A 26,138-nucleotide genomic window follows, 5' to 3' on the forward strand; every position below is an offset into this window, starting at 1 on the left:
TGACACCCAGAGGAAAAGAAAACAAAATTCCAGTCATAGGTTCCTACTTAAATGCATTAATTCTGCTCCTTGCCAAAAACCTGGGAAAGGGAATGTCCTGCAGCATGTCCTGAAGTTTGACGGATTCAGGCTGTTAAAGACCAACATGGGTGAATAAATTCCAAAGTCTAGGGCCCCTTCTACTATGTCAAAGCCTCCTCTTGAGCACTTCCAAGAAGTGAAGCTGTAGCAGTATCACACAGAGAGGACACTCAAATAGTAAGGACTTAGGCAGTTTGTCAATTTACGTGTCAATTACCAACATGCTGAACTCAACCCTGTAACAGTCAAGCTCTTGCAAATTACTAAGCAGTTGTCTTGTGGTCAGTGAGCTATTCCATTCAACAAGCAAGCCCATGCCTTCACTCTTGAGTTCAATTAAGATGTAGGCCCATTTCACACTAGTCTGACCCAGATGCAACACCACCATGGACCATAATGATAGTGGCTATTTGTTACTTAAAGTGATGTGTTTCTCTGGGTAGACCCCACTATGTAATAACCCTCACTGTCAAAGAAGGGGGACTGCTAACAGGGGGTTCTGAGGCCCTTTGCTTTGGAATATGCTTTCTCTCCTTGGTTTGAAATAAGCCAAAGCTGTTGTCCTTTAGGGGATACTACAATGCATATCTTTTTAAGAGGGCTGCTGATGAAAAATATTGGATGCATGAGGCAAGTGGAGGATCTGGTTATTTTTTGTTGTCTGGTTCAGTATAATGTTTTTCTAACTACTGTGTATTTCAGAATCCTAAATATGTTCAGGGTGGCAGAGGTAAATAAGATAGCAAGTTATGTACCAGAGATGGGTCTTTCTTAGGGTTCTTTAAAGGATCCCTCAAATAATCCCAGTAGTATCAGACAATAGATTATCAGAAGTTGTTTTCTAGGGCCTATTTCACCAAGAGCTTGGAGGAATTTAAGTTATATCACACAAAGAACTCCACTTTTTCCATCAGGGCAAAGTGAGGCTGAAAATGACCAGTATGTGAACTTCTCTAAAATTCACAACAGTAAAGAAAAGCAATTCCACACACGAACATGCTTGTGGTACTTAAAGACATCCTTAGAAAGACTTCTCTTATAAAACAGTATCCATGCTCTTATGTAGTAATTGGAGTTCTCATACCAGTCCAGACTATCCTCTTTGCTTTGTAATGTGATCGTTGTGCTGTTTCGGAAAAGTGTTTGTGTGTGTTTAAAAAAAAAAATAGCATCTTTTTATACAAGTGATCCAATTTATACCATCTCCATCTGCTGGCAGGGAAGAATTCAAGTGGCCAACAGAAATTAACCCCCCCCTCAAAGTTATTAGGTACAAAGTGTTAGTGTTATAAACTATATTGATTTCTGTTACTGTCCTACTGTTCTAACTCACTCTGGATATTAGAATCTCAGAGTTACAAACACTTTGGGAATGGAGGTTGTTCATAACTCTGAAATGTTCATAACTCTGAAGAAAACAGTTATTCTTTCAAAAGTTTACAACTGAACATTGATTTAATATAGTTTTGAAATTTTACTATGCATAAGAAAAATTGCTGCTTTTAACCATCTTAACTTATACAAAACAACCACAAAGTTTCTTTATCTTGTCAAATATTTTTTAAAACTCTTTTTTTTAAGCCATTAACATTCAACACAGTACTGTACTCTATTTGCTTTTTTTAAAATCCCTGCTGCTGCCTGATCATGTACTTCTGGTTCCAGATGAGCTGTGTGGTTGACTGGCCAGTTCATAACTCTGAGGTTCAACTGTAAGTACAGTTTTTAGTTAGAAATAAGTTAGGTCAGAGTGAGACTATAATGAGGTACAAATTATTAAGTTTATTACATAAGCACATCTGCAGATACATTTTAAAAGGTATGGCACAATAATCAATCTATCTAATCCTTCAGCTGTGGGGGGGGGAGGGAGAAAAATCAAATGCCGAGAAAGTTGTAATTTCTAACTATATGGGACAGTTGTTTATCTCGTCTATAAACAGATACCCTGTATAAACATGTCTTGAAATACCTATTTGGTCTTAAATAAAGTTATATTAGGAAAATAATATAGATAATATAGGTTTTACCTAAAATACATGTGCATAATGAAATTATCTCAAACAGTATAATAGAAATATCAAGATAGGATAAAATTACAATGGGTTTTATCAGCATTCGTTATACTTCACCCTTAATTTAGTGAGACATTTTGTATTACAAATTATACAAAATAGCAGGCATTTTCCATGAGGTGAATATAATATACACAATGCTTAATGGATCAACCAGCAATATAATACAAAGGACTACTTTCCCATTAGTTAGAATAGATGCAGACAATAGTGTAACATTCTCACAACTATTTCAGTTTTCAGGGAGAAACCTGTCTAATCACAGATGCCAAATACAGTATGTCAGTTTTGTGAGCCACTTAACAACATGGATTCTATATTAGACATCTTACAAGAAATAGCATGCATTAATCTTCATGAATTCTGTTACAGGAAAGTTTAGACCCAGTAAAGGTCTATAGACCTTATTAAACATATCAGGAAAAAAAAAATCTGTTTTCTCTGAACACACCCAGAGATATTGATACTAAGAACAAAACAGGTTAGTAACATTCTCCATAGGAATCTAGTGTACTAAATGACTGGAAATAAAAGTATGGTGCCAAATAAAAAAACCTTAAATTATTATTATTTTGTTGTTTTTCACAAATGTACAATGGTCACCCATAACTTTTCAGTTGTACAGATGTAGGGACGCAGAGAAGATGCAAACGAGGTAACATTGTTTAAGAAAGGGATTCTAAAGTCCTATACTGTGGACAACATCTTAATATATTGTAGGCCATCTCCCTTCCCCTTTATGATCAAATAATCCCCATAGAAACACTACAATTGCTACTTGGAAATGTATTATTAGGGAAGTATTTTTAGGGATTTTAAAAAAATGCTATTAAGTATCTGCAAATGAGGACCTAGCGTCACTTAACTAATAAGTTTGCCAGGGACCACCAGCAAGCCTTTAAACCCCTGGTGGTACAGAATTTTAGAACCACTGATGTAATGTTTAATTCAAACTTTTAAAAAGTCAGCATTGCTTTAGCAGTGACCACGAAAAGGATATTTATGGTTTTCTCCCCCTCCTAATGAAAACTGTCTTAAGTTTTATATTTGAGGGTCTATCAGCATTTTATTTATAATTGGGTTGTGACTCCATTTCTCAGGTTGACACTGCATACAACATTTCAATCAGAGCAATGATTGGCTTTTTGATTTGAAAACTCTCAAGTTACAGAAAGGCACAAGCTAAGCCTGAGACTGTCAACTTGTTGCAATTTTGACCAAGTACAATATTGCACAAATACCCACTGAGCAGAGGTGCCAGAATATCTAAGCACAGTGGGGTGAATTTAAAGACCAAAGCTATTTTAACTATGATTTTGTTCTGGGTTGAAATTACACCTTTAACAGTTTTTTAAAGATAAAATCAGAGTTTTAACTACACTAACCCTTTGTTGCTTGTATCTAGTCATAAGAATGAAAGATGACCTTTGAAAAGCTAATGTCACAATGAAACTCAAATGAACCCCAACCCTCCAAGCTCATTTATAAATCATACTTTTGGGTTCAGTACAGAGAACTAGCTCACTTAGGCCCCAGTGCTGCAGACTTTTACATATGAGCATAAATCTGTGAAGGATCAGTGTGGGAGACCTCATGTAATACAGAATATCAAAAGGATCTGTATGTAGTCATCCTGAAACATCTGTGGTTGATTAAACACATATTAAGCAATTTATCAAGTTATCCTATAGAAAGTAATATTGTACAGATTAAATGGGCTTTAAAAAACACATTTTTATACCTCAAACAAAAAGTAAATAAAAAAGATGGAAGTTGTGGGACTAACTGCCACCAAATAATTGTTTTCAGTTGTTGCAACATTTGTATGTACCAAAGTTGTATCATGAAACAAGTTATCAAGAGCTAAAATCCAATATCATTCAGAAGTATTTAATCTTATTTTACATATAAAATTCTAACAGCTGTACAGGAATAATTTATCTGTTTATGAAATTATAAGCACAACTCAGTTATGACAATGAGTTTAGTTTGAACAAAGGCATATGGAGGACTGGAATAAAAATCTCATTATCAGTATATTGCTAATATGCTACATTGCAAGGGCAGCAGTCACAAATGCATGTCCTAACATTGTGTGGTAACGAACTGTGGTAACATTTATGAAAAGCTTTCATTGTGTCTACACTATTAATACAACTATGCTGGAAAAGGTATGGAACCTAGGGAAGAAGGGGCTTTCCAATATTCTACTGACTAACATGTCAAGTCTAATCAGCACTTGTGTGTATGGTTATTGTAATTTTGCTGTATTTCTTTCAGCTGTGGCAATGGCTAAAAATATTTTACATATCTGTAGACTAAAGCTTAGCGTCACTCATCGTGTTTCCATATCTTAAAGATAAGTGTTCACTATAGATTCAATATGGCAAGGCTAAATACAGCAATTATTGAACAGTTACTCGAACTTCAGTCCCCACAAACTGTTCTATATTCTCCTGCAAATAGTTTAGAAAAACTGAAAAATATGAAAAACCTACTGTGAATTAGAGAAGATGACATTGGGACTAATTCTGCTCTTCTTACACACAAATAGTCACATTGATTTCATTGACATTACTCACACGAGTAAGCTGACCAAGATTTGGCCCATAATTAGTAAATGGTCCTTCACACACAGTAATTAGGAAACAATTTAATTACCAAAATGAAACTTACATTAAACAGGTTTCAGAGTAGCAGCCATGTTAGTCTGTATTCGCAAAAAAAAAAGGAGTACTTGTGGCAGCTCACAAAAGCTTATGCTCAAATAAATTTGTTAGTATCTAAGGTGCCACAAGTACTCCTTTTCTTTTTACATTAAACAGTTGGCCAGTTAGGCCTCAGTTCAATTTATGCACATTAAGTTCTAGAGGACGGTTCACATACATAAGTTGTTGTATGCAATGTTGTAGCCATGTCCGTCCCAAGATATTACGGAGACAATGTTTGTTACGCAATATCTTTTATTGGACCAACTTCTGTTGCTTGTCTCTCTCACAAACAGAAGTTGGTCCAATAAAAGATAAGACCTCACCCATCTTGTGTCTCATACATAACTTGTGGCAGGCTAAAGTGAAGAAAGCTCTACTTACCAGTGATTCTTCAAATGTTCATGTTTCAATACTTTTTTCCTTTTAGTAGTATAGAAATTTTAAAAAGCTAATTTTCATCTAACTAGTTCATAGAAATTAGACTTTTCTGAACATTTAAAATCTCAAATTTTGAACCTTAACAAGGAATTTTTTGGCTCCTTAAATTGTTCTCTTTTAAAAGATTAAGTAAAACAGATTTTAATTAATGCTTTAGAAAACAATATAAATTAATCACTAAGACTCTTAAAATGCAAAACAGATCCAGTTTGCAAAAACTGAGATGTAACGCAATATTGGATACCCAAGTAACTGACTGAAACCCTTCTCTCTTTCATATTAATCTTTGTAAAACAGGATTTTAGTGCATCTGACTCTTGACATGACTGGATTTTAATTAAATTATGCTGCTTTTCAGTATAGTTTTCAATATGAAATTTTTTTTCCAGAGGTAAGATCTGCAATAAGTAATATGAAATTGTAAAAACATGTTCATATTGTGATTTGTTAATATTATGTGCATCAAGACAAATAGCTTAGCTGGCAGCTAAAGCTTCATAAAGCAATGAAGCCCTTGAAGCAATGTAGCTCAGCAATTACAAGATTTTTTTTTTCATTTTGCTGTATATTTTACTAAGGAAAGACATCTTAAATACATTACAAATAGTCAGAGTTGAACAAGAATGTTTCTTTGAACTGACCTTTTTCTTAAGAAGGGATCTTATGAATGGTTTTCTCCATGTTACTTTATTATTTTTTCAAAACAAAATGCCCAGTATCAAAACCATGTAATTAATAAACAGAAGAACAAATACTTCAAACTACCATATTACCTTTAGCAGCTGCTGCACTGGCAGCAACTTTTGTAGTATGAAATTCCCCAATAGTATAGAGCATGCCTTTTTGTTAACGTGAGCCGATACACATATATAAAACAAGATACCAAAGGCAATTGTACAACAGACAAATTGTTTTGTACAAACAAATTGTACAAAGAAAGTTGATATGTACTTCTGCAAGTAATACTTAAGACAACGCTGAAAGCTTAACCAAAGAAAATTATGAAAATCCAGACGTATCCTTGACAGGTTTCAGAGTAGCAGCCATGTTAGTCTGTAGCCGCAAAAAGAACAGGAGTACTTGTGGCACCTTAGAGACTAATTTATTTGAGCATAAGCTTTTGTGGGCTACAGCCCTCTTCATCGGATGCATGCAGTGGAAAATACAGTAGGAAGATTTTATATACACAGAGAACATGAAACAATGGGTGTTACCATACACACTATAACAAGAGCGATCAGTTAAGGTGAGCTATTACCAGCAGGAGAGAGAGAAGAAAAAAACCTTTTATAGTGATAATCAAGATGGGACATTTCCAGCAGTTGATAAGAACGTGCGAGGAACAGTGGAGGGGGGGGGGGAATAAACATGGGGAAATAGTTTTACTTTGTGTAATGACACATCCACTCCCAGTCTTTATTCAAGCCTAATGTAATGGTGTCCAGTTTGCAAATGGTGTGCCAGCAATGCCCCTCTGCCATGTACATTGGCCAAACCGGACAGTCTCTACATAAAAGAATAAATGGACACAAATCAGACGTCAAGAATTATAACATTCATGTTCTCTCTGTATATAAAATCTTCCTCCTGTATTTTCCACTGCATGCATCCAATGATTGGTATGGTGGCTGAAGTCTATTGGGCTATAATACAAAGGGAAAGGAGAGAGAATTGATTGCTTTTGTTAATCTTCTCAAATTTAGACAGTGATTAAGAACATATACAGGCAGTACAACAAAAGCAGAAGCAAAGGGTAAAAGTTTGTGATTAAAATAGCAACATGTTACAATAATGTTGAAAAAAAGTGTTTAAGTATTTACTTTTTAAGAAGTACAAATTGTATCAAAGGGCGAGTCCAGCTCATTTCACTGATGTACAGTCTTCTAATAATTAGAACAGTCAAACATTCCAAGAGTTATCAGTAATTACAATATTTTAATATATCTGGACATACACAGACACTTTTGCTATAACAAAAATCAAATTGCTTCCAATATAACTAGTTTTCAGACATATAGCCACTAATTTATTTCTGACAGGGTCTCAATGGTTATTTTTGCCTGCAGTCTCAATGGCCAACTCTTACGTATGCCAGAAAGGAAAATGTGGTGCTGTAAATTAAGTACAAATATAATATCTATCTGATAACTTTGCGGCTATTAGTGTGCAGACTGTCCACAAAGTGCTGAAACTGATGTAGTTTAAAATTAATAGGATAGTAATTGTACTGGTTAATTATATCTATCTACTTACATTGCTCACGAAGAGGTCATAGCTTTTTAAGCAGAATATGCTACCTAGCATTTGCAAATATAAAATTAGGTTTTCCTCTAGCACTCTTTTCCTATAGTAAATAAAATTCCTATATAATTCTTTTGTAATTTTTGTCCCTTTTTAAACCTATCAAGATTTAAGTTAATTAAAAAGCACGCTGTTGAAGTGTCTACACCAAAAATGTGACCTACCTTTAAACATTTGAACCTAAAGGACCTTGCAAACTATATTATATAAATATCTATTTAATTTGCAAACTAAAAACATGTTTGATGTAAAACATCTAAACGTGATTTTGAGCCCCTTCTAATTGCTCTGTACTAGTAGTTAAATATTATTCCTTGAATAAGGAGAACAATTGATGCTTGGCCACTAAAGTAGTAGGAATAGAAAATCAAGTTCAATTAGAAACGCAAGGGAAAGGTAATGGTTGCCAAAATGTAAAGAAATTTGGTAGGACAAGAACTGTATTTTCAAACTTCTCTGGCAGTATTAGAAACAAATTTAGTATTACGAAATGGTCATTTTGATTTAAAATCAAATCTTTTTTTAACTAAATGCATAATATAAAATCAAACCAATTTGCAGTTTAATAATGGAAGCAGGTTGGAGTTTAGTTTTATCTTTTAAAACAGATGGAAGGAAATCTTAATACTTGTTCACATTTTTAAACCTCTCCCTTACTCAACATGGTGAGAATGGGCTAGAGACTATGGCTGGAATTTTCTAAGAATATTAATGGTATTTTAGTGCCCAGCTCCCTTAGGCTCATTTGAAAATCCAGTTTAAGATTGTAGTTAAATCAAATTTGTATATACTGAGTCTTGCTTTTCTTCTTCCAATCTTCATGACTACAAAATTCTTGATTACTACGGAGACTATATAATACTGATATACATGTTAACAATTAGCTGTACAACCTTTGACTGAATTGTGAGACTGACTCCAATGTACAATAAACTGCCAGACTCCTTGCTCATTTACAATCTAATATCACACAATGTTTTAAAGATGGCATTAAGAATTGGACTTCTATATTTAGTGGATTGTGGTATTGTTCAGTAGAAAAAAAAACCAAAACTAATGATAAAACCCACCAAACGGTTAGAAAACTTTACTTCATGTTCCAGGAACCAGTGGACACTTAGCTCTGCACCACTAGCCTCTGCTGGTCACAAAATGGGAATGACAGCAAAGAGCACACAAGAGTATATTTCTGAGGACTTGTCGACACTGCCACTTAAGTTGATGTAAGTTACACCGCTCAGTAGTGTGAAAATGCTACCCTCCGGAGTGATGTAAGTTGCATCAACTTAAAGCGCTGTCTACACTGTGCTATGTCAGCAGGAGACACGCTCCTGCCAACATATCTTCCATCTCTTGTTGCGGTGCAGTAATTACACTGACAGGAGAGTGCTCAACTGTCGGCAGCTGTAGTGAAGACAAGCCCTGAGGCTTCAAGTTTGTATAGCATATAAATTCTATTCTTCCATGTATTCAGTAAATGTTTTCAGTGGATTTACAACCATCTCCATTGAGTTGGGAGCATTACTGTGGATTGTTGTTGATACAGCAGTTTGTTACAGTTCTGAAAGCTAATATCAACTCAAGTAACTGAGCAGAATACTTGTCTGCAAAGTATTAGTCAAAAACAAGATGTAAATGTTCATGCTGCTATATTCTGCACAAATGTATTACAATAGAAGAAAACAATCAAATGTCAATATTTGTCAAACCTTATGTGTTTTTATCTAATTTTCATTCAAATGTGAAATGTTTTCCTCAATGGCAGTGGCCCTTTTCTATGCATTCTTTTGAATTTCAGAAGAACCATGCTGCAGGTAGTACTTTATATAGTACATTTCATCCAAGTGTCTAAATGTTTGTACATAAATTATGCCTCAACACAGCTGAACTTACAAACATTTCACAGATAAATAATGAGTTGGTAAATGATTATACATCATTTTTTGTGCAGTATTCTTTTTCCTCCTTTAACCATTTCAATTCTAATCAGTATTACCCCCTTGTGATGGATTAGTGTAAGTCTGCATGTATCTGTATCAAGCTGCAAACTTCATTCTGTTTTGTGAAGACCACTTTGATTGTAGAACTATTTTGGCTATGTAGCCTTCATATTGAGCTAACGCACACACATCAAGAGAAATTCTTGCCCCTAGCAGAGGGCTAGCAATGGGAGGGAGTCATTAAACCCTGATGACCTTCCATTCAATTGGAAGCTCCCTTGGAAAAGAGCTGGCTACCACTCAGAGAGCCCAGCTCTCCCAAGCAGGCTGACAACCAAGCAGTGGATCACCTGATGGGGGTCTGAGGCTGACTAAGATGCAGAAAGAGAAGGACTGCTCAAAGTAGCTCTCTCTCACCAACCAGAAAAGGAAGAGAAGACTGTACTGGAAGAATGAAGTTCAGGAGAGGGGAGCTGCAAGTCTGAATAGACACTGATTCCCAAAGAACACTCGAGTGGTGAGGAAATGGAGGCAGGGAAGGGTGTATATGTGGCTTCTTTTACATGGATTTTGTCTCTCTTGTGCTATCTAAAGTAATGAGTGATTGCTTTAGAAATCCTTCTGCAAAGTGTCTGTATTTTCTTCTGTTATGACATGTCCCAGAAGGGGTTAACCATAAACCAGAGTGGAACACTAGGGTAGATGTGCCAAAGCTACTGGGGAGTCTTAGGAGGGTTCAGCACTGGCCAAGGGCAGCTACAACACAGGGTCCGAGTTTGAGAACAGGTGCCAGACAGCATCTATGGGCTGGGGAACAAACCTAGAGGTCAAAGAGAGACTGTGCCGTTGAGTCTACCCCGGCCCACAGGAGCTGAAAAGCATTCATATGCAGTGTGTGGATCCAAACAGAGCAGTTTAGTGAGTGTCCAGCTGGGGGAGTTTGACCAGGACTATGACACTCTCAATATTCCAAAACAGAGATTTATAAATAAAGGTATAAAATATAACCCTGAGCATAATCAATAGCACTATCTGAAACGAGTGCAGTTTTGATAATCAAATTATTACAAGAACCATACAATAATACCACAGTATCACAGCTTATTACATACATGGAAATATAAGTAAACTATATAGATTTCATTATAAATATGGTAGTTCCATATTTATTTGGGTAGAGCTGAACAGAGGTACAATAGCTATGTTTAGGAAAAAGACTTAGCATTGAGAAACAGTGAGGCACAAGGGATGTTTTTCCATTAGAGAAGGAAAATGCATGTGTATGTTTAAAGCCAGCTTTTGGGCTTCAGAGGGTAGTTGAAATATAAGAGATCTTGAGATGTAATCTGCAACTGTGGAGGTGGAAGATGGGAGAATAACTTCCATATCAGACCCAAAAGAAAGGAGCTGGAAAGCTTAACTTATTTATTAACAACACACTTAATTTGAAAATTTACATTCAACCAATGTAGATTTCTGAGAAAGGAGCTGTTCCATTACTGAATATGGATAGAGGGATGAGCCACCGTGTCAAGTACAAATAAAGTGAGGTGCCAAAGTAATGCCCTCCTTCACAGTCTCCCTATACCCACCTTCATTATGGTGGTTTAAAAATCGAGGGGGAATAAAATAGGCGAATAATAGTTTAGTTGACCATATAAAGAGTTGTAAATCTTTGATTATAAACTCTTCAGGGAGGGGACTGTATCTTCCTGTGTGTTTGGACAGTAGAAGTTGTTATAATCAAATAATAAATCTGGTATAGGTAAGAGGAAAGATTTGTGAATGAAGTCAAACACCTGAATTCATTATAGATGGGATGAATTTGAGTCAAAATGGGAAATTTTAGTTAAAGGTACTTTTCTTACCAATTACCAGAATAAAAATTTGATACAGTAGAAGACAAAGTGAGGAAATACCAAAACAAAGAAGAATACATAGTTGGGTATCCTCTGCATAGAAATAGCCATAGCTTGAACCAAAAAAGTTAGTGGCCAGAGGAAAGAAGTATAGGTAGAACATGGTCCCATTATAGACATGGGCAAGTGGAATGGAAAAAAATATTGGAGAGGTTATTGAAAAGCTTATAGAAACAATCTTTGTTTGCTAAAGAATTTCGAGTAAGTCAGAAGGGAAATTTTGCTGGAATTCTGTAAGTACATTTTAAACGCTTGCAAAAAGTCAGTTATATTCTGTTTACCTCTAAGATGCGGACACCTTTTTTCTCTGTGTACCTTACAAGACAGGTGAATAAAAATATAGGTGAATAAAAATATATACCTTGATTTTCTACATTTATGAATATCCCCTTTGACTAAAGACTCTATTTGTCAATGTCTTAAGGATGTCAGCCCTGATAAAGACTGGAAAGTATAAACATCAATTGTTTCCAAAGCCAGATCCAGAGAATGAAATAAAATATTTAAACCAACTGTAATAATGAATAGATACTAGTTTGTTTTTAACATGAGGAAAGGAAAAGCAGATACAACACATTGTAAAAAGCATTAATCTGCTGTTGCCCATGCTATTCTTGTTCTGTAACCCAAAAAGATTTCAGCTATGAGTACTGTCAATCTGACACCTTCCAATATTACTAAATTTAAAAAATTAAATGCTGCATTTGAAATACTCTCTGAAGAAAAATGGTCAGAGGTGTCCTTTAGAGAAAAATCTAGCCTCTGTCTTAGGTACAATATCCATATAGGGTGGGATTTTTCAAGAGCATCTAAAGGAGCTAGGCACCCAAATCTTACTGACTTTTAATGGGAGTTGGTTGCTTAATCCTTAGATGCTCTTGAGAAATCCCACCCATTTTCTACATTAAGGGACAAAGGATAAAATCATTTTTTCCTATAGCTATTTTTACATCTTCCCTCTTTTCCCCTGAATTTGGAAAGGAAAAATATTAAAGTGGTGCATGCTAGTGGTACCATAATGATGTTTGTTATAACATTTTCACACCTTCCAGTTTTTCCATAACGTTATAGTTCAGTGTTTTAAAGTATCAGAGCTGATAAGCCTAGTATCCTTGGTCTCTGCTCAGTAATAAAATTGTTTTTAACGAATATTATGCTTATGAGGAAAGGTTAATGTATGCTCTATAATTAAATATGTCTCTAAGTCCCTAATGTGTATTTAGGGATTTTTATTTTTAAAGAAAATTAATATGCTAAAGTTACTCATATCTGAAAAGTGGCCAGTGTAGAATAAAACTAGGTTATATGCATCAGCAGTTCAGCTTTGTCACCTCCACAGATCCGCGCTCTGGACCACACAAAGAAGTCTAGAAGCAACTGTTCAAAGAAAATGTTAAATAAACTCATGACCAGGCACACACTTCGTCTAATGAGGTACGAATTAGAACTCAGTTTCAATATCTCCTATAGCAGAGTTCTAAGAAAGCACAAAGAGAGCTCAATGATTGAGGCACAGCACTGGGATTCATATTTACTGAAATAAAACAAAACTTTTAAAATAGCTGTAATTCACAATTTTCAGTCACTTTTAGATACTGTCCAGCATTTCTTTTATTGACAGTTCCAGCCATGTCTTTGCTATACCAGTGAACAAGACAGAAGACTTGAACAGAAACATTTAATACTAATCGGTTCTTTCACACAAAAAAATCTTTGAAAGGTAGTCACCTTTAAAAAAATAAAAAAGCAAAACTAAAACTGTGTGCTGAACACATTTGAAAATCTCGTCCGAATGTCCTAACTCTGTGAAGTCAATTAGAGTTTTATCACGGTCTTCAATGGGAGCAGTTAGGCCAATACAATTTTGAAAATCCCACTTGGATTTTATGCTATTAGAAATCTGTTTGAAACAACCACAAGAGTACAATTTAACAAATTCTTTTGGGAGAATCTTAGTTTTGTTCTTCTACAGTACCACAGAAGGATGGTTAAGTCTCCGGTAGTTATGAATTTCATGGTACCTGTGCTTAATCAGGCCGAAAGCTAGAATTGTCAAAGTTGTAGCTGAGCTACAAAATTCAATTATGTCACTATTAGGGCAATGATAAAAGGTACAGGTCCATGAAAGATCTAATTTCAAAGAAAAAAAATTGTAGCAAGTTTTACCAGCTTGGAGACTTTTTTTCTTGTTACTACAAAGACTTAAGCATAGCATTTAGGGGTGGAGGAACTGTTTGTTAACCAAGCAGATTTTACACATTTTACTTTCTTTTGGCCCAGGGAAAGACTACATTAGCCAGGACTACAATGTAACACTGTTTCCTATACAGACGTAGGAACCATGAAATTCGGCAAAATTCTGATAATGGTTACTTACTCCATTTAGGAAGAAAACTATATCAACTAAAAGTTTTGGATGAAAAGAATGGCATAAATAAATCCATAAAGCAAAAAGTCACCAGAAAGTATTTCGTAAGCTGCCAATTTTAAAGCATATGAGAGTCCTATTCAGAGTTTCGAAAATGCCACTAGAATACTTCCTCATGGGATTCCAGACCTGACAACTGACACTTCCCACAAAACAACTCTTTTACATGCCCTCAAAATATTGCTTCTTGTACAAATGACAACCATGCAGTTATATTTCTCAGTTAGAAATACAGAATCAGCCAAGACAGATTAATTCTAAAATATGAAGCCTTTCCATATGCACAAGTAAGCCTACAAAATAGGAAAGTGATAGCTGCAAAACAGCAATGAACTTCCAAACTGCAACAAGCTCTGCAGTGGCAATTTTTCAGATAAAGACAGAGCTTAAATTCATGACAACAAAATTAATCATTGATATTGACATTTCAACAGAACTGCTGAAAGGCCCTACAGAATGGGTCCCATTCTTGCCCAGGAGCAGTACAAGAGGGGACGAGGGGACAAAAGCTGCCCTAAATGAGATAGTTGGTATAATGCCAATAATCAGTTCCTTTCCTGCCAAGTGGGCATGTCAGGCATTGTTTGGGGGAGGAGGGGACCTGGCCAGCACACACTGTGCTCCAGATATCTTAGAGGGAGAGAATTGTTCCTGGGGAACATTCCAGAGGCATAAGTAAGAGTAGCCTTCTAGATGGGGCCCGGACAACCAACCAGGAACCACACATACCACCCTCTTCAGATCATGAGCTTAAAATTACTATTATGTTGTTGTATGTTCCAAATACACAGGGTAAGAAGGGAATTCTGCAAATTTCTACTTTAAAACATTGGGGGTTCAGAGTCTATCAAGATTCTTATACTGATGCCTATAACCATAGAGGACCTTCTACCATAAATCATAACTGGCTATATAGTCTAGACTGATGCTACAAGCCTTTCTTGTTGCAAACAACTTATTCTCATAGCTGGCCTGGAGTAATACACTATCTCAGGACAATCAAACTAACGCTTGATTTGATTCTTTTACCCCAATATACAATCTGTGGAAGACATCACACTGATCAGATCACCTAGGAACATGCAGGCTGCCTGCTGTTTAAGGTTACACTTTCTCACGTTTTTAAAAGTTGAATACTCTAAAACAAATAAAACCATTAGAAAAACTACACAAAATTGGATACATCATGGACCATATCTTTTACAAATTGGTCTGACATCACCAGCAGGAAACTGAACTGAGCAAAGGGCTTACTGCACTTTTCATATACATAGCATCAGAAGAAAAAAGGTAGGCTTTAAATTAGAGGAGTATTGAATACGCTTTTTACTTTTGTGTTTGGGCTGAATAACATCAAATGATTTTGAATTGCCTTGTATTAAGTAAGGGAGTCATTTTTCAGTAACTTTGTACATACAAATCTGAATACTCAAAAGCAATCCCGTACAATGTTGCAACCATTATGGTACAAGCTTAAGAAGCAAAAATAATTTGACAAATATCAAACAAGGTGTGGAAGTGTGGGTTCCTGATCCCGGTATGTCTATACTAGAAAGGTAAGTAGAGCTATATTAGGATTAATGAGGATTATATATAATGAGGATTATATTTAGCAGTGAAATGGGTTCCATGTAACTCCCAATATACTTTCCCTAGACAGCTCTCTATCCATCTTTGTATATCGGGAGGAGATACCCAGAGAGTACATCTTGGTACAGAAAACCCCCACACAAGTATCTTAACAGGTAGAATAGAGTAAAAATAACCAAACATTCAAATTATTTAAAAAATAAGCCTAGTTCTGTAGAAAGCTGCAAGAGTAATAGCACTGCAGAACAGATTACAGTACCGGAGTTAGGAGTATAAATCTTCCTATTGTGCTCCACAAATATTCCCCAATATTGATTTAAAGGGATGCCCATTACAGGTGAGAGTAGTTCAGTCTCAATGACTATTCAATCTTTGGATTCTTTAGATGCTCAGCAGATGACAACTGTTATGGGAGTTTTGGTGATGTAGACATCTGTCCTGTAGGAAATTAATTAAGACCACCAAACTTATTTCACATTGGGTTCTAGCTTATATATTTATGATTTCGGTCACTACCAAGTTGGACTAGATGCACACCAATGTCCTAGAAGTAAAAGAGTAAAAGCCTCAATATTACTAAAAACCTTAGTCATCCAGAGCCTTAAAGAAAGAGCAAATTGACAGGAATCATTGTGAATAATATGAATATCAAGCCACAAAATTTCTGAAACTGGTAACTCCTTTATTGAAGGAGAAACTGAATTATCTGGAAAGTCTGAGATTTTTACAACAAACATTGACATTTAATTTGTTTTCTTCCACTGGAATCGAATATACCAATATTACATTAGTATATCAAATTATGTTTCAGGGGTGTCAGTAAGACATGAAGTAGGAATATTAAACAGACTTTTCTGATACTACCAAGTACATTGAATTATTTTTAGTGATTTACTTTATTTTACAAAAAGATGTACTTGACAGTAGCAACAACAATCTAAGTTAATTTGTTTTAAAAGTGAATGTACAATGCCAGTATTGTCATTGGAAATAATAAGGTAACAAAAGCTTAACTTGACATATTTATTTTTCAAGAGTATTAAATGTAAATATGAGTTTGGAAATATTTCATCAGTAACAGACTGCTTTTTAAAAAAAATATGGTTAAAAGTTTTTGTACCTCCAATACAATATATCAATATTTTCAGTTCTGCATAAAGCAAACCATCACATTTGTGTTCCTTGTTTATATTTGTATAATTTTGTCTGAAGAAATGGATTTGTGTGTCTGAAAGAGAGATCCCCTTCAATCATTCATCATCATTTCAGTATTACAAAAAGGAAATTGTAACAAAGTGGATAGAAGGAAAAAAGCTGAGGAAGAAACTAAGAGTGATCTAGACTGGCTCTTCGGTTATCACCAGAACTATTCCTACATTATCAGCTTAATTGTTTATTTAAATATGTAACAGATTTGTGCATTGACTGGTTCCAATTATGGAGGCAATTCCATTTGAACAGTTTTATAGCATTGCTTTAACAATGGACTCAAATTCAGAAATCAACAGGGTTTTTTAAATTTTGAGTTCCATGGACATTCCCCAAGCCACACTTCAAAATATATGAATGTCATACTCCAGTTGGCTGCTTTAAACTGTTCTATACTCACATATATTAATGCACTTACCAAGCCTTCAAATGTGAATTGGAACTTTTTTTTTTTCCAGCAGAAGCCGCTGTTTTCAAAAGTGTCTACAAGTTGCTAAATAAAAAACTTTATCAAAAGGATCAGCAACAAAGTAGTTGTTATTGACTTTCCCTGTTGAAATGAAAGAGGATTTATAGTACCCTCATAATAAAATTCAACAAGTATTTTGTTCCTGTAACCTATAAATACTACAAGATGTAACATGTTTACTTGGTTCCCATAAATTAGAAAATCTGAGTATTTCTATAGAAGTTTCCCATAACTCTAAGCTAATGATTTAAAAAACAAAGTGATACTACATCTGAGTGCCTTTCCAAACAATTTGAGAGACTAGCTTAAACCTTTCTCTCACCCTGCAAAAGTGTGCTTTTTACTGATGCATGATTTTTAAAAGTATTTGTACACAGTATACTAGCTTAAATATACAAGTGGACATGTTAAAGTCATGTTATGGTTCAAGGTACTTCTGAACGAAGGCAGATATTAAGTTAGTTATTTTAATTCTGCATTCCTACGCAGGAAAAGCTTTATTAGAGACTTCAGTTTCCTACCACCATTCACGTGTTGCATGGAGAGATCAATAAATAACAACTTCTCTGGTCCAGTTTACCTATAACGGAAGATACTAAACAAAGAAAAAAAATATTAAATTATTTGTGTCTGACCCTGATAAGATCTGAGTTGTGATACCCAGTTTTAAACTTCAAGAAAAGCAAAATAAATCTTTATCTTGCTTATCAATAGACACCCCATTTTTCCATGACACACAATTTTCAATATGATGTTTAACAAATAACTTATATGTGAGACAAAGGTCACGGTGGTAGAACTAACCCAGTGGTAGAACTAACCCAGCACAAATATGGGTTAAAGAATGGGCTACCAGCTCTTGAACAAAAGGAATCTGGGTTCATTATGGAGGCAGTTTGCCCAGAAACTCATTGGGCTCTTAAGCCATAAATGCTCAGTCTAAGTTATATTGTCAGACCATGAAAAGTAATACAGGATTCTGTTTTGTTGATGTAAAGATTTCAGGAAGAAATCTGACAAAACCAATGACCTCCTTTCTTTGTTTAGAGCAGAAGATGAAATAGCTTACTAACTGATATTATAAGTAACGCATGTCACTATGACACAAAACTTGCCATGATTTGTGTGTTTAGCTACAAGGTGCAGTATTTCTCATGACTGACTCAAAGCACAGCCGCATCCAATTGTAATGGAATTCCATCTCACGCAAAGCGCACTGTACGACTTTGAAGAAAGTCTGTATGATTGTAACAAAGTAGTCACCCATCCTCTCCTTAAACGTGAATAAATCCATGGGGTAATCAGGCACAGGCGGCATGTAACGGGTTTGTCTTCATTTTATTCCTTGTTTTTGTTTGAGGACATGCACTTGACTCCAGGCAAAATCCATCCCCGGTTACAAAATAACACAACTATTCTTTTCTTTCTCTTTCTCCCTCTCTTTCTCTCGAGGTTCTTTTCGTTTGCGTTCATTACTTCCAGATTGTCTTCCACTTCCTGGAGAAGCAGCTCCTTGCACCTGCTGGAAGAAAGACTTGAAAAATCAAAACCAGCAAAGAGAAATATTATTCTAAATGCTAAAGGCAGTTCCTGAATCAACATTCCTGTCTAAAATTCATATGGCTGGGAACAGTAACTAATGGAAACTGAAACTTGCTCACTAACTTTAATATTCATTAATTACGCAAACTACAGCCATCAGGCACAGAGTGTTTCAGGGCCTGGATACACTTGCAGATGTAGAGCGCTTTGAGTTAAACCCGCCTTCGGGGAGCGCAGTAGGGAAAGCACTGCAGTCTGTCCACACTGACAGCTGCAAGCGCACTGGTGTGGCCACATTTGCGTTATTTGCAGCAGCAATGGGAGCAGTGCATTATGGGCAGCTATCCCACAGAACACCTCTTCCAATTCTGGCACTGTGGCTTGTGGGAAGGAGGCACGGGGTGCGGGGCATTCTGGGTCCTGTCCAAATGCCCTGTGATGCATCGGTTCACATCCCAGCAATCCCTGTGCTTCCATCCACATTTGGCGCCATCCTTCAACATTTTTTGTACTGCGCGCTCTGTCTTCCCTTTCCGTCTGCAGGAATGGAGCCCGAACTGCTGAAGAGTATGCTGACGAGTCTCGCCAGCACGTCACGTTTGGCAGTCGAGTTATTTCTTATGATCCAAAGTGACAGTGAGGGCTCCAAAGAGGATATCGACTCGAATAACGCATATGACACGAGTTTGCTTGTGGCATTCACGGACATGCTCTCCACCATGGAATGCCACTTTTGGGCTCAGGAAACAAGCACTGAGTGGTGGGATCACATTGTCATGCAAGTCTGGGATGACGAGCAGTGGCTGCAGAACTTTCGGATGAGAAAAGCAACTTTTTCTTGGAACTGTGTGAGGAGCTCGCCCCCACCCTGTGGTGCAAGGACATGAGATTGAGAGCTGCCCAGACGGTGGAGAAGCATGTGACTATTGCAATCTGGCAGCTGGCAACTCCAGACAGCTACCGATCAGTCGCTAACCAGTTTGGAGTGGGAAAGTCGACCGTTGGAATCGTGTTGATGCAAGTTTGCAGGACCATTAATCGCATCCTGCTCAGAAGAACCGTGACTCTGGGTAACGTGCATGATATTGTGGATGGCTTTGCACAAATGGGTTTCCCTAACTGCGGAGGGGCGATGGGGGGACACATATTCCAATTCTGGCACCAGCCCACCTAGCCTCTGAGTACTTTAATCAGAAGGGGTATTTCTCTATGGTTCTCCAGGCACTTGTGGATCACAAGAGGCGTTTCATTGACATTAACGCAGGCTGGCCCGGAAAGGTGCATGATGCATGCATCTTTCAGAACACTGGCCTGTTCAGAAAGCTGCAAGCCGGAACTTTTTTCCCAGACCAGAAGATCACCGTAGGGGAAGTCGAAATGCCCATTATGATCCTTGGAGACCCTGCTTACCCTTTAATGCCATGGCTCATGAAACCCTACACAGGGAGCCTTGACAGCAGCAAGGAGCGGTTCAGCAACAGGCAGAGCCGGTGCAGAATGACTCTGGAGTGTGCTTTTGGCCGTTTAAAGGGCCACTGGCACTCTCTCTATGGGAAGCTGGACCTGGCTGATGACAGCATCCCTGTGGTTATATCTGCGTGCTGTACCTTCCATAATATTTGTGAAGGGAAGTATGAACGATTCACTCAGGCATGGAACTCGGAAGTTCAACACCTGGAGGCTGAATTTGAACAGCCAGAGAGCAGGGCTATTAGAGGGGCCCATCGCAGGGCTGCAAGAATTAGGGATGCCTTGAGGGATCAATTTGAGGCTGAAAGCTACCAGTAATGTCTGGTGCCCTGCATGGGAATGAAGTGCAGTGGTTCCAATGTTGTTAGGAATCTGTTTGCTACACTGACTTGCAGTGCCTGTTTCTTTCCTGGGCTAAGGTATCTTTTATTTTATACAATAATAAAGTATGTTTTCAATGCCAAAAATTCCATTTATTGAAAAGAAACACACCTGCTTGAGAAACAGAAAGGGCAAGGGCGTGGGGTGGGGAATGGTACAATCACAGATTTGCATATGTCCTGTTATACTCAGCCTTCCTGTCTGGAGTGCTGTGCAATGAGTGCTGCACTTCAGGATGGCTATACTGCATTGTGATGGGGGTTGAGTGCAGTGGGTAAAGGTCATAGTTTTCAAGGCTGGGTGATGAAGCTACAGGTGTTGGAGGCAGCTGGTTGCGGTAAGAACTTGGATATTGGGGATAGTGGGTTGGATGTGACATGGGGGCATAAGGGAAAGAGTTTTGGGACAAGGGCTGCAGAGGGGGCGGGCTCGGTAGTGCTCTGCTTGCATGGCTACGAGAGCCTGGATAGAGTCCGCTTGGCGCTCCATTATGCTTATCAACCAATCCGTGCTTTGCTGCTGGAGCAACGTGCTTTTGTGCTGGCGCTCCTCATTCTGCTGGCAGATCCTCCTTTCACTGTCCCGCCACTCCTGCACTTTCTGATTTTCATTACTTGAATGCTGCATTACTTCATGCAACAGGTCTTCCTTGCTTCTATGTGGCCTCTTTCTGATTCTTTGGAGTCTTTCGGCCGGTGATAAAACGGATGGCTGAGATCTCAACGTTGCATCTGTAAGGCAAAATGCAACACTTAACAGAGGCAGCATTGTTCACACCAGACAGAGCAATGATTCCCTTGTACTTAAGGGCAAGCACAGCCTACACAATAGCATAATTTGCCCATCCCAAAGTGAGTGCATATAACCCACGGGAGCCCCAAAATGGTAAGCATAGGGTCAAGCATGACTGATTGTTTCACGGCTGTACTGTCCTCTGGGTTTCTGTGCCTTGGGGAGAGCCAATAGCGGCAGGGGGCCCCATACTGAACACTGTCCCCACATTTTCCACAGGAGTTTGTCCTGGAAGATATCTCGCTGCTGAGGGTGACCTGGGAAGCAAGGGAGGGTCTTCTACTGCAACGCGGCTTCTGCCCTGGCCCATATGCAGCTTGCCTGTGTGCAGCAGTGGTCCCCCCGCCCCACATGGCACAGTGGTACTGACAAGTTAGCCTTACTGGGACAAGGACCACAGTGGCTCTCCCGAGAAACCTGCGCAAGCGCATTGCCCAAGTTCTGGATGAGACCTTTGAAGAGATCACTGAGGCCGATTGCCGCGATGTGAAAGAGCACATCAATGCCCGATTCCGCATCTAGGCATCTTAAGCCCTAACCCGCCTCGCCCCAAGAGCCTGCACTGAATAACTTCCTTCCCAAAATAAAAGCCGCTCACCGGGAACCTCCTCTGGTGTTTGTCCTTCCCCAAGCACTGGCCGCTGTGACTGGCCACCTTCCTCCTGGCTTGAGAACAGCTCCTGGCTGCATGTATCTAGGGATTCCAGGGTGTCTTCCTCCGCCTCAGCACCCTCACTCCCGCTTTGTTCCTCCTCCTGCCTTGTTGAACTGGGCTCCGAAGTGTCCATGGTGGTACTCAGAGTGGAGGTGGGGTTGCCCCGAAGTACTGCGTCCAGCTCTTTGTAGAAACGGCAGGTCGCAGGGGCAGCACCGAAGCAGCTGTTTGCCTCACGGGCTTCGTGGTAGGCATTCCGTAGCTCCTTCACTTTAACCCTGCACTGCAGTGCATCCCCGTCATGGCCCCTTTGCATCATGTCCCTTGATATCTGCCCGAAGGCATCATAATTCCTATGGCTGGAGCGCAGCTGGGACTAGACAGCTTCCTCCCCTCAAACACTGATGAGGTCCAGCACCTTGCCATTGCTCCATACTGGGGATCGCCTGGCGGGTGGAGGCATGGTCACCTGGAAAGATGCACTGAGAGCACTCCACGCCTGGCTGAGCAAACAGGAAGGGGATTTTCAAAATTTCCAGAGAATTTAAAGGGCGGGTCTGACCATTGGTCACCTGAGGGCAGGGCAGTAGAGTTCAAAGTGATGACCAGAGTGGCTAGAACAGGCATTGTGGGACACTTCTGGAGGCCGATCAGAGCGCACTAACAAACCAGGGCATCCACACTGGCGCTGCGGCGCTCCAGCAGGGGCGCACCAAACATTATTCCACTCGCAAGGCGGAGTACCAGGAGCACTCTAGCCACAGAGTCAGAGTGCTCTACGTGCCTTGGACGGGTAGCGAGCTAGTCAGCACGGGGCTCCTTTAATGCGCGCTAACTTTCAAGTGTAGCCAAGCCCTCAGTTTGAGGTCCGTTAAAACTAACATGCAGAATTAATTATTTTTAGTGAGAAAGAGATTCCCACAGCCCAACTGAAATACAATCAAAGTCCCATCTGTCTTATACAGACCTAAATAATGTGTAGTACTGAGCTCCAAGCACTCTTCCTATTATGCGACCCTGTTCCAGATCAGTTCAATCAGTCCCATATCATTTGTATAATTTATTTTATTAATAAATTTAATTTAGTTTATAATTACCCCCCCCCAATTTCACTGTGCTCTAGATTTTTCAGTTTTCTTTTTTAAAATCAAAGACAAACTACATTTTCGAAGCTGCAGAGTGAATATGCTGGGTTTTGACTACTAATTATGGAAAATCTGGGACTTTTGGCAACAACGAAGCCATAAGAGATCAATTTAGTTTTTGATAATCAAGAGATAGTGAATGTTTTTGGTACTTCAAGCCCTAAGGAGCCAACTATGGGAAGGGACAGAGGTGACTTTACATTTGGGAGAGCAGGCACATGGATTTCTTCTTCCCCATCCTAGCAACTCTATTGCAGCTAGCTAATCCCTTCACATCTTGACCAAATAACTGTAGCTGCATCCAACAGTGAGAGATAAACACAGTAGTTTGATGTTTCTGCTAAAACGATGAGCAGCGTAACAGTGTTATTTATTTATCATAATTGTGTTTCAGTGTTAACATCCTGTTTAGATTAATGGGTGCAGTTCACACTTCTGAGTTATTGTTCCTGTCTGTCTGCAGACTCAGTCAGACATCACTGTGTAGTTTACTTTCAATTTTTGAATATTTTTCGCAACTAAAAATGTGCTTTTTTTTTAAATGATTTTAGAATCAGGAAGGGCAATTAAAAAAATTCAGTTAGGTGACAATTTATATAGATGAATATAAATCACATTAAACAAGGTGCCTTGAACATAATTATTTACATTGACAAAACAACCTAAGAGGACCTGGACTGCAAATTCTATTGTCGTCTACCGCTAATTTGATATTTTGACATAAAATTAAAAGAACAGAATAAAAGCAATTACCAAATCTCCTACAACTAAAGTATTACATAATATAATGCAAAAGCACAAACTCCTATAATGTGGTTTGTGGGAAAGTAGCATAGTTGCATATTATTTAACAGATAACTTGAGGATATCTCCTCTGACAATTCAGTAATTACAGTGGACTAAATCCACGGTTTTCAAAAAAGATTTCTGGCAACACAGTTGAAGAAAATTGTTGATGCCCATGATTCAACGGAGCTGGGGATGAGGAGTTTGGAAAGGGCTCAGAGCTGGGGCAGAGGGTTGAGGTGCAGGGGTGAGGCCGGGAATAAGGGGTTCAGGATGTGGGAGGGGGCTTTGGGCTGGGACAGGAGGTTGGGGCGTAGGAGAGGGTCAGGGCTCTGGGATGGAGGTGTAGGTTCTGGGGTGGGGCCAGGGATGAGGAATTTGGGGTGCAGGAAGGGGCTCTGGGTTTTGGGAGGCTCAGGGATTGGTGCATGGGCTTAGCCTGGGCAGCTCCCTGTCAGTGGCGCAGTGGGGGTGCACCATGGACCGTGCTGTGCCCTGGAAGCGGCCAGCATCAGGTCCAGCTCTTAGGTGGAGGTACGCAAGTGGCTCCGCGCGACTCTTGCCCGCAGGCACTGCCTCCAGCTCCCATTGGCTGGGAACTGGCCAATGGGAGTGCAGAGCTGGCACTCTGGGTGGGGTCAGCGCGTGGAGCCTCGTGGTCCCCCCCACCTAGGAGCCAGACCTGCTGCTAGCCATTCTGGGGTGCAGTGCGATGTCAGAAGAGGTAGGGACTAGCCTGCCTTAGCCAGGCCGCACTGCCGATGAGACTTTTAATGGCCCAGTCAACAATGCTGACCAAAGCTGCCACAACCCAGTGCCTTACATTCCGCAACCCAGTATTGGGTCGTGATCCACAATTTGAAAATCACTGGACTAAACAAACAGGATAAAGGCAGAGGTTTTTTTGACACCAAATGCCAAGACATCTATTGCACAGGCTATGATCACTGAGTTAACAAGCAGCACCCTCAAAATGCTGGAAAATGCTCTCCCTCTCTGTGTGCTACTTTTTTTTTTCTTCTGAATGAGAGGGCTTCAGTCAATTTTGAGTTTTCTGTCCTCTTTGTCAGTTCTGCAGTCTAATGAATACATTTGAGACAGACTTTTTTCGGCTTTTATGATTCACTCATACACAGGGATAAGTTTTGCATTTGCTGCCTCACATTGACTGGGAAAGTAACAATGAAAATGTTTCATTATGAGGAATAAACAGATATGAATAAGAACTTACTGATTAAATGCAAGTTGGATAAATGTGATTTTATGCAGCTTTTTAGTTGGTTTAGTTTCACAAGTCAGATACAATTAGCTGTGTACAAAACAGGTATGCAAAACTGAAAATGGGATTATTTAGGGACAGTGAGACAAGCAGAACTGCATTCAGTGACATTTCTAGTCATGATGTAGGAGAGGAATAAGATGTTAAAAACTCATTTTGCTGTAGCTACTAATAGCTGAATAATGAAAACCCAACTCTGCAAGCTAATCAGTATACAAAAATTCAAAATCCAAAAGATACATGTTTCAGCTTTTCATAGGATTGTCTTATTAAAAAAATCCTGATCAGTTTTCTCTTCATCCAAAGATGGCTGAAACGCTGCACGGTGCTACTTCTGTTTCAATGCAATTTCTGTAACTACAATTTTAACTCTTATCAGCATCCCTATTTAACAGTCTTAGCAAAATCTTGGTGTAAGATTTTTCCTAAAGTTTGTTGTGCAATCATCATATTCACTCATTGTACAGAGTGTTAGTGGTATTAGTGTTACACATCTAGAGCAAGTTCTATGAACATTGCTATGATAATGCTGCCTATGTAACTGTCACTGAAGCAAAAAGATTAAATAAAATCTGAGGTAAAGTAAGATGCTATGGAAGGAAATCAAACAGACAGTATCCTTTTCATACTGAATGAAACTTGTCATTGATGTAAAACACTCACAGTAGTAAGAAATTGTGTTTTAATGACGTTACCACAAACTAAATAAAGCTAAAAGAAAAGGAGTACTTGTGGCACCTTAGAGACTAACAAATTTATTAGAGCATAAGCTTTCGTGAGCTACAGCTCACTTCATTGGATGCATCCGATGAAGTGAGCTGTAGCTCACGAAAGCTTATGCTCTAATAAATTTGTTAGTCTCTAAGGTGCCACAAGTACTCCTTTTCTTTTTGCGAATACAGACTAACACGGCTGCTACTCTGAAAC

The 26,138-nt window shown here is 38.6% G+C and overlaps 2 protein-coding genes across 12 annotated transcripts in view; one reads left to right on the forward strand and one right to left on the reverse strand.

Annotated features, from left to right (window-relative positions):
* SLTM (SAFB like transcription modulator) overlaps nt 1-15,610 on the forward strand; it is a 51,468-nt gene extending 35,858 nt beyond the window's left edge. Inside the window, exon 21 of the mRNA XM_038419048.2 lies at nt 1,747-15,610. Within this exon, the coding sequence (XP_038274976.1) occupies nt 1,747-1,750 (4 nt within the window). The 3' untranslated portion in view covers nt 1,751-15,610. The remainder of the gene's footprint in view (nt 1-1,746) is intronic.
* Nucleotides 13,052-26,138, reverse strand: part of MINDY2 (MINDY lysine 48 deubiquitinase 2) — a 104,519-nt gene continuing 91,432 nt past the window's right edge. For 2 of the 11 annotated variants that reach the window (XM_043493599.1, XM_043493597.1), the window contains one exon: nt 13,052-18,680. In XM_043493599.1, the coding sequence (XP_043349534.1) occupies nt 18,558-18,680 (123 nt within the window). In that variant the 3' untranslated portion in view covers nt 13,052-18,557. Of the gene's footprint in view, nt 18,696-24,758; nt 25,569-25,887; nt 25,913-26,138 lie in introns of those variants that run through there. The other 9 variants (XM_043493602.1, XM_038419049.2, XR_006274656.1 and 6 more) reach the window with 8 other exon arrangements.

The sequence above is a fragment of the Dermochelys coriacea genome, chromosome 10 (genome assembly GCF_009764565.3).
Source record: "Dermochelys coriacea isolate rDerCor1 chromosome 10, rDerCor1.pri.v4, whole genome shotgun sequence".
In the NCBI taxonomy this organism is placed as follows: domain Eukaryota; kingdom Metazoa; phylum Chordata; order Testudines; family Dermochelyidae; genus Dermochelys; species Dermochelys coriacea.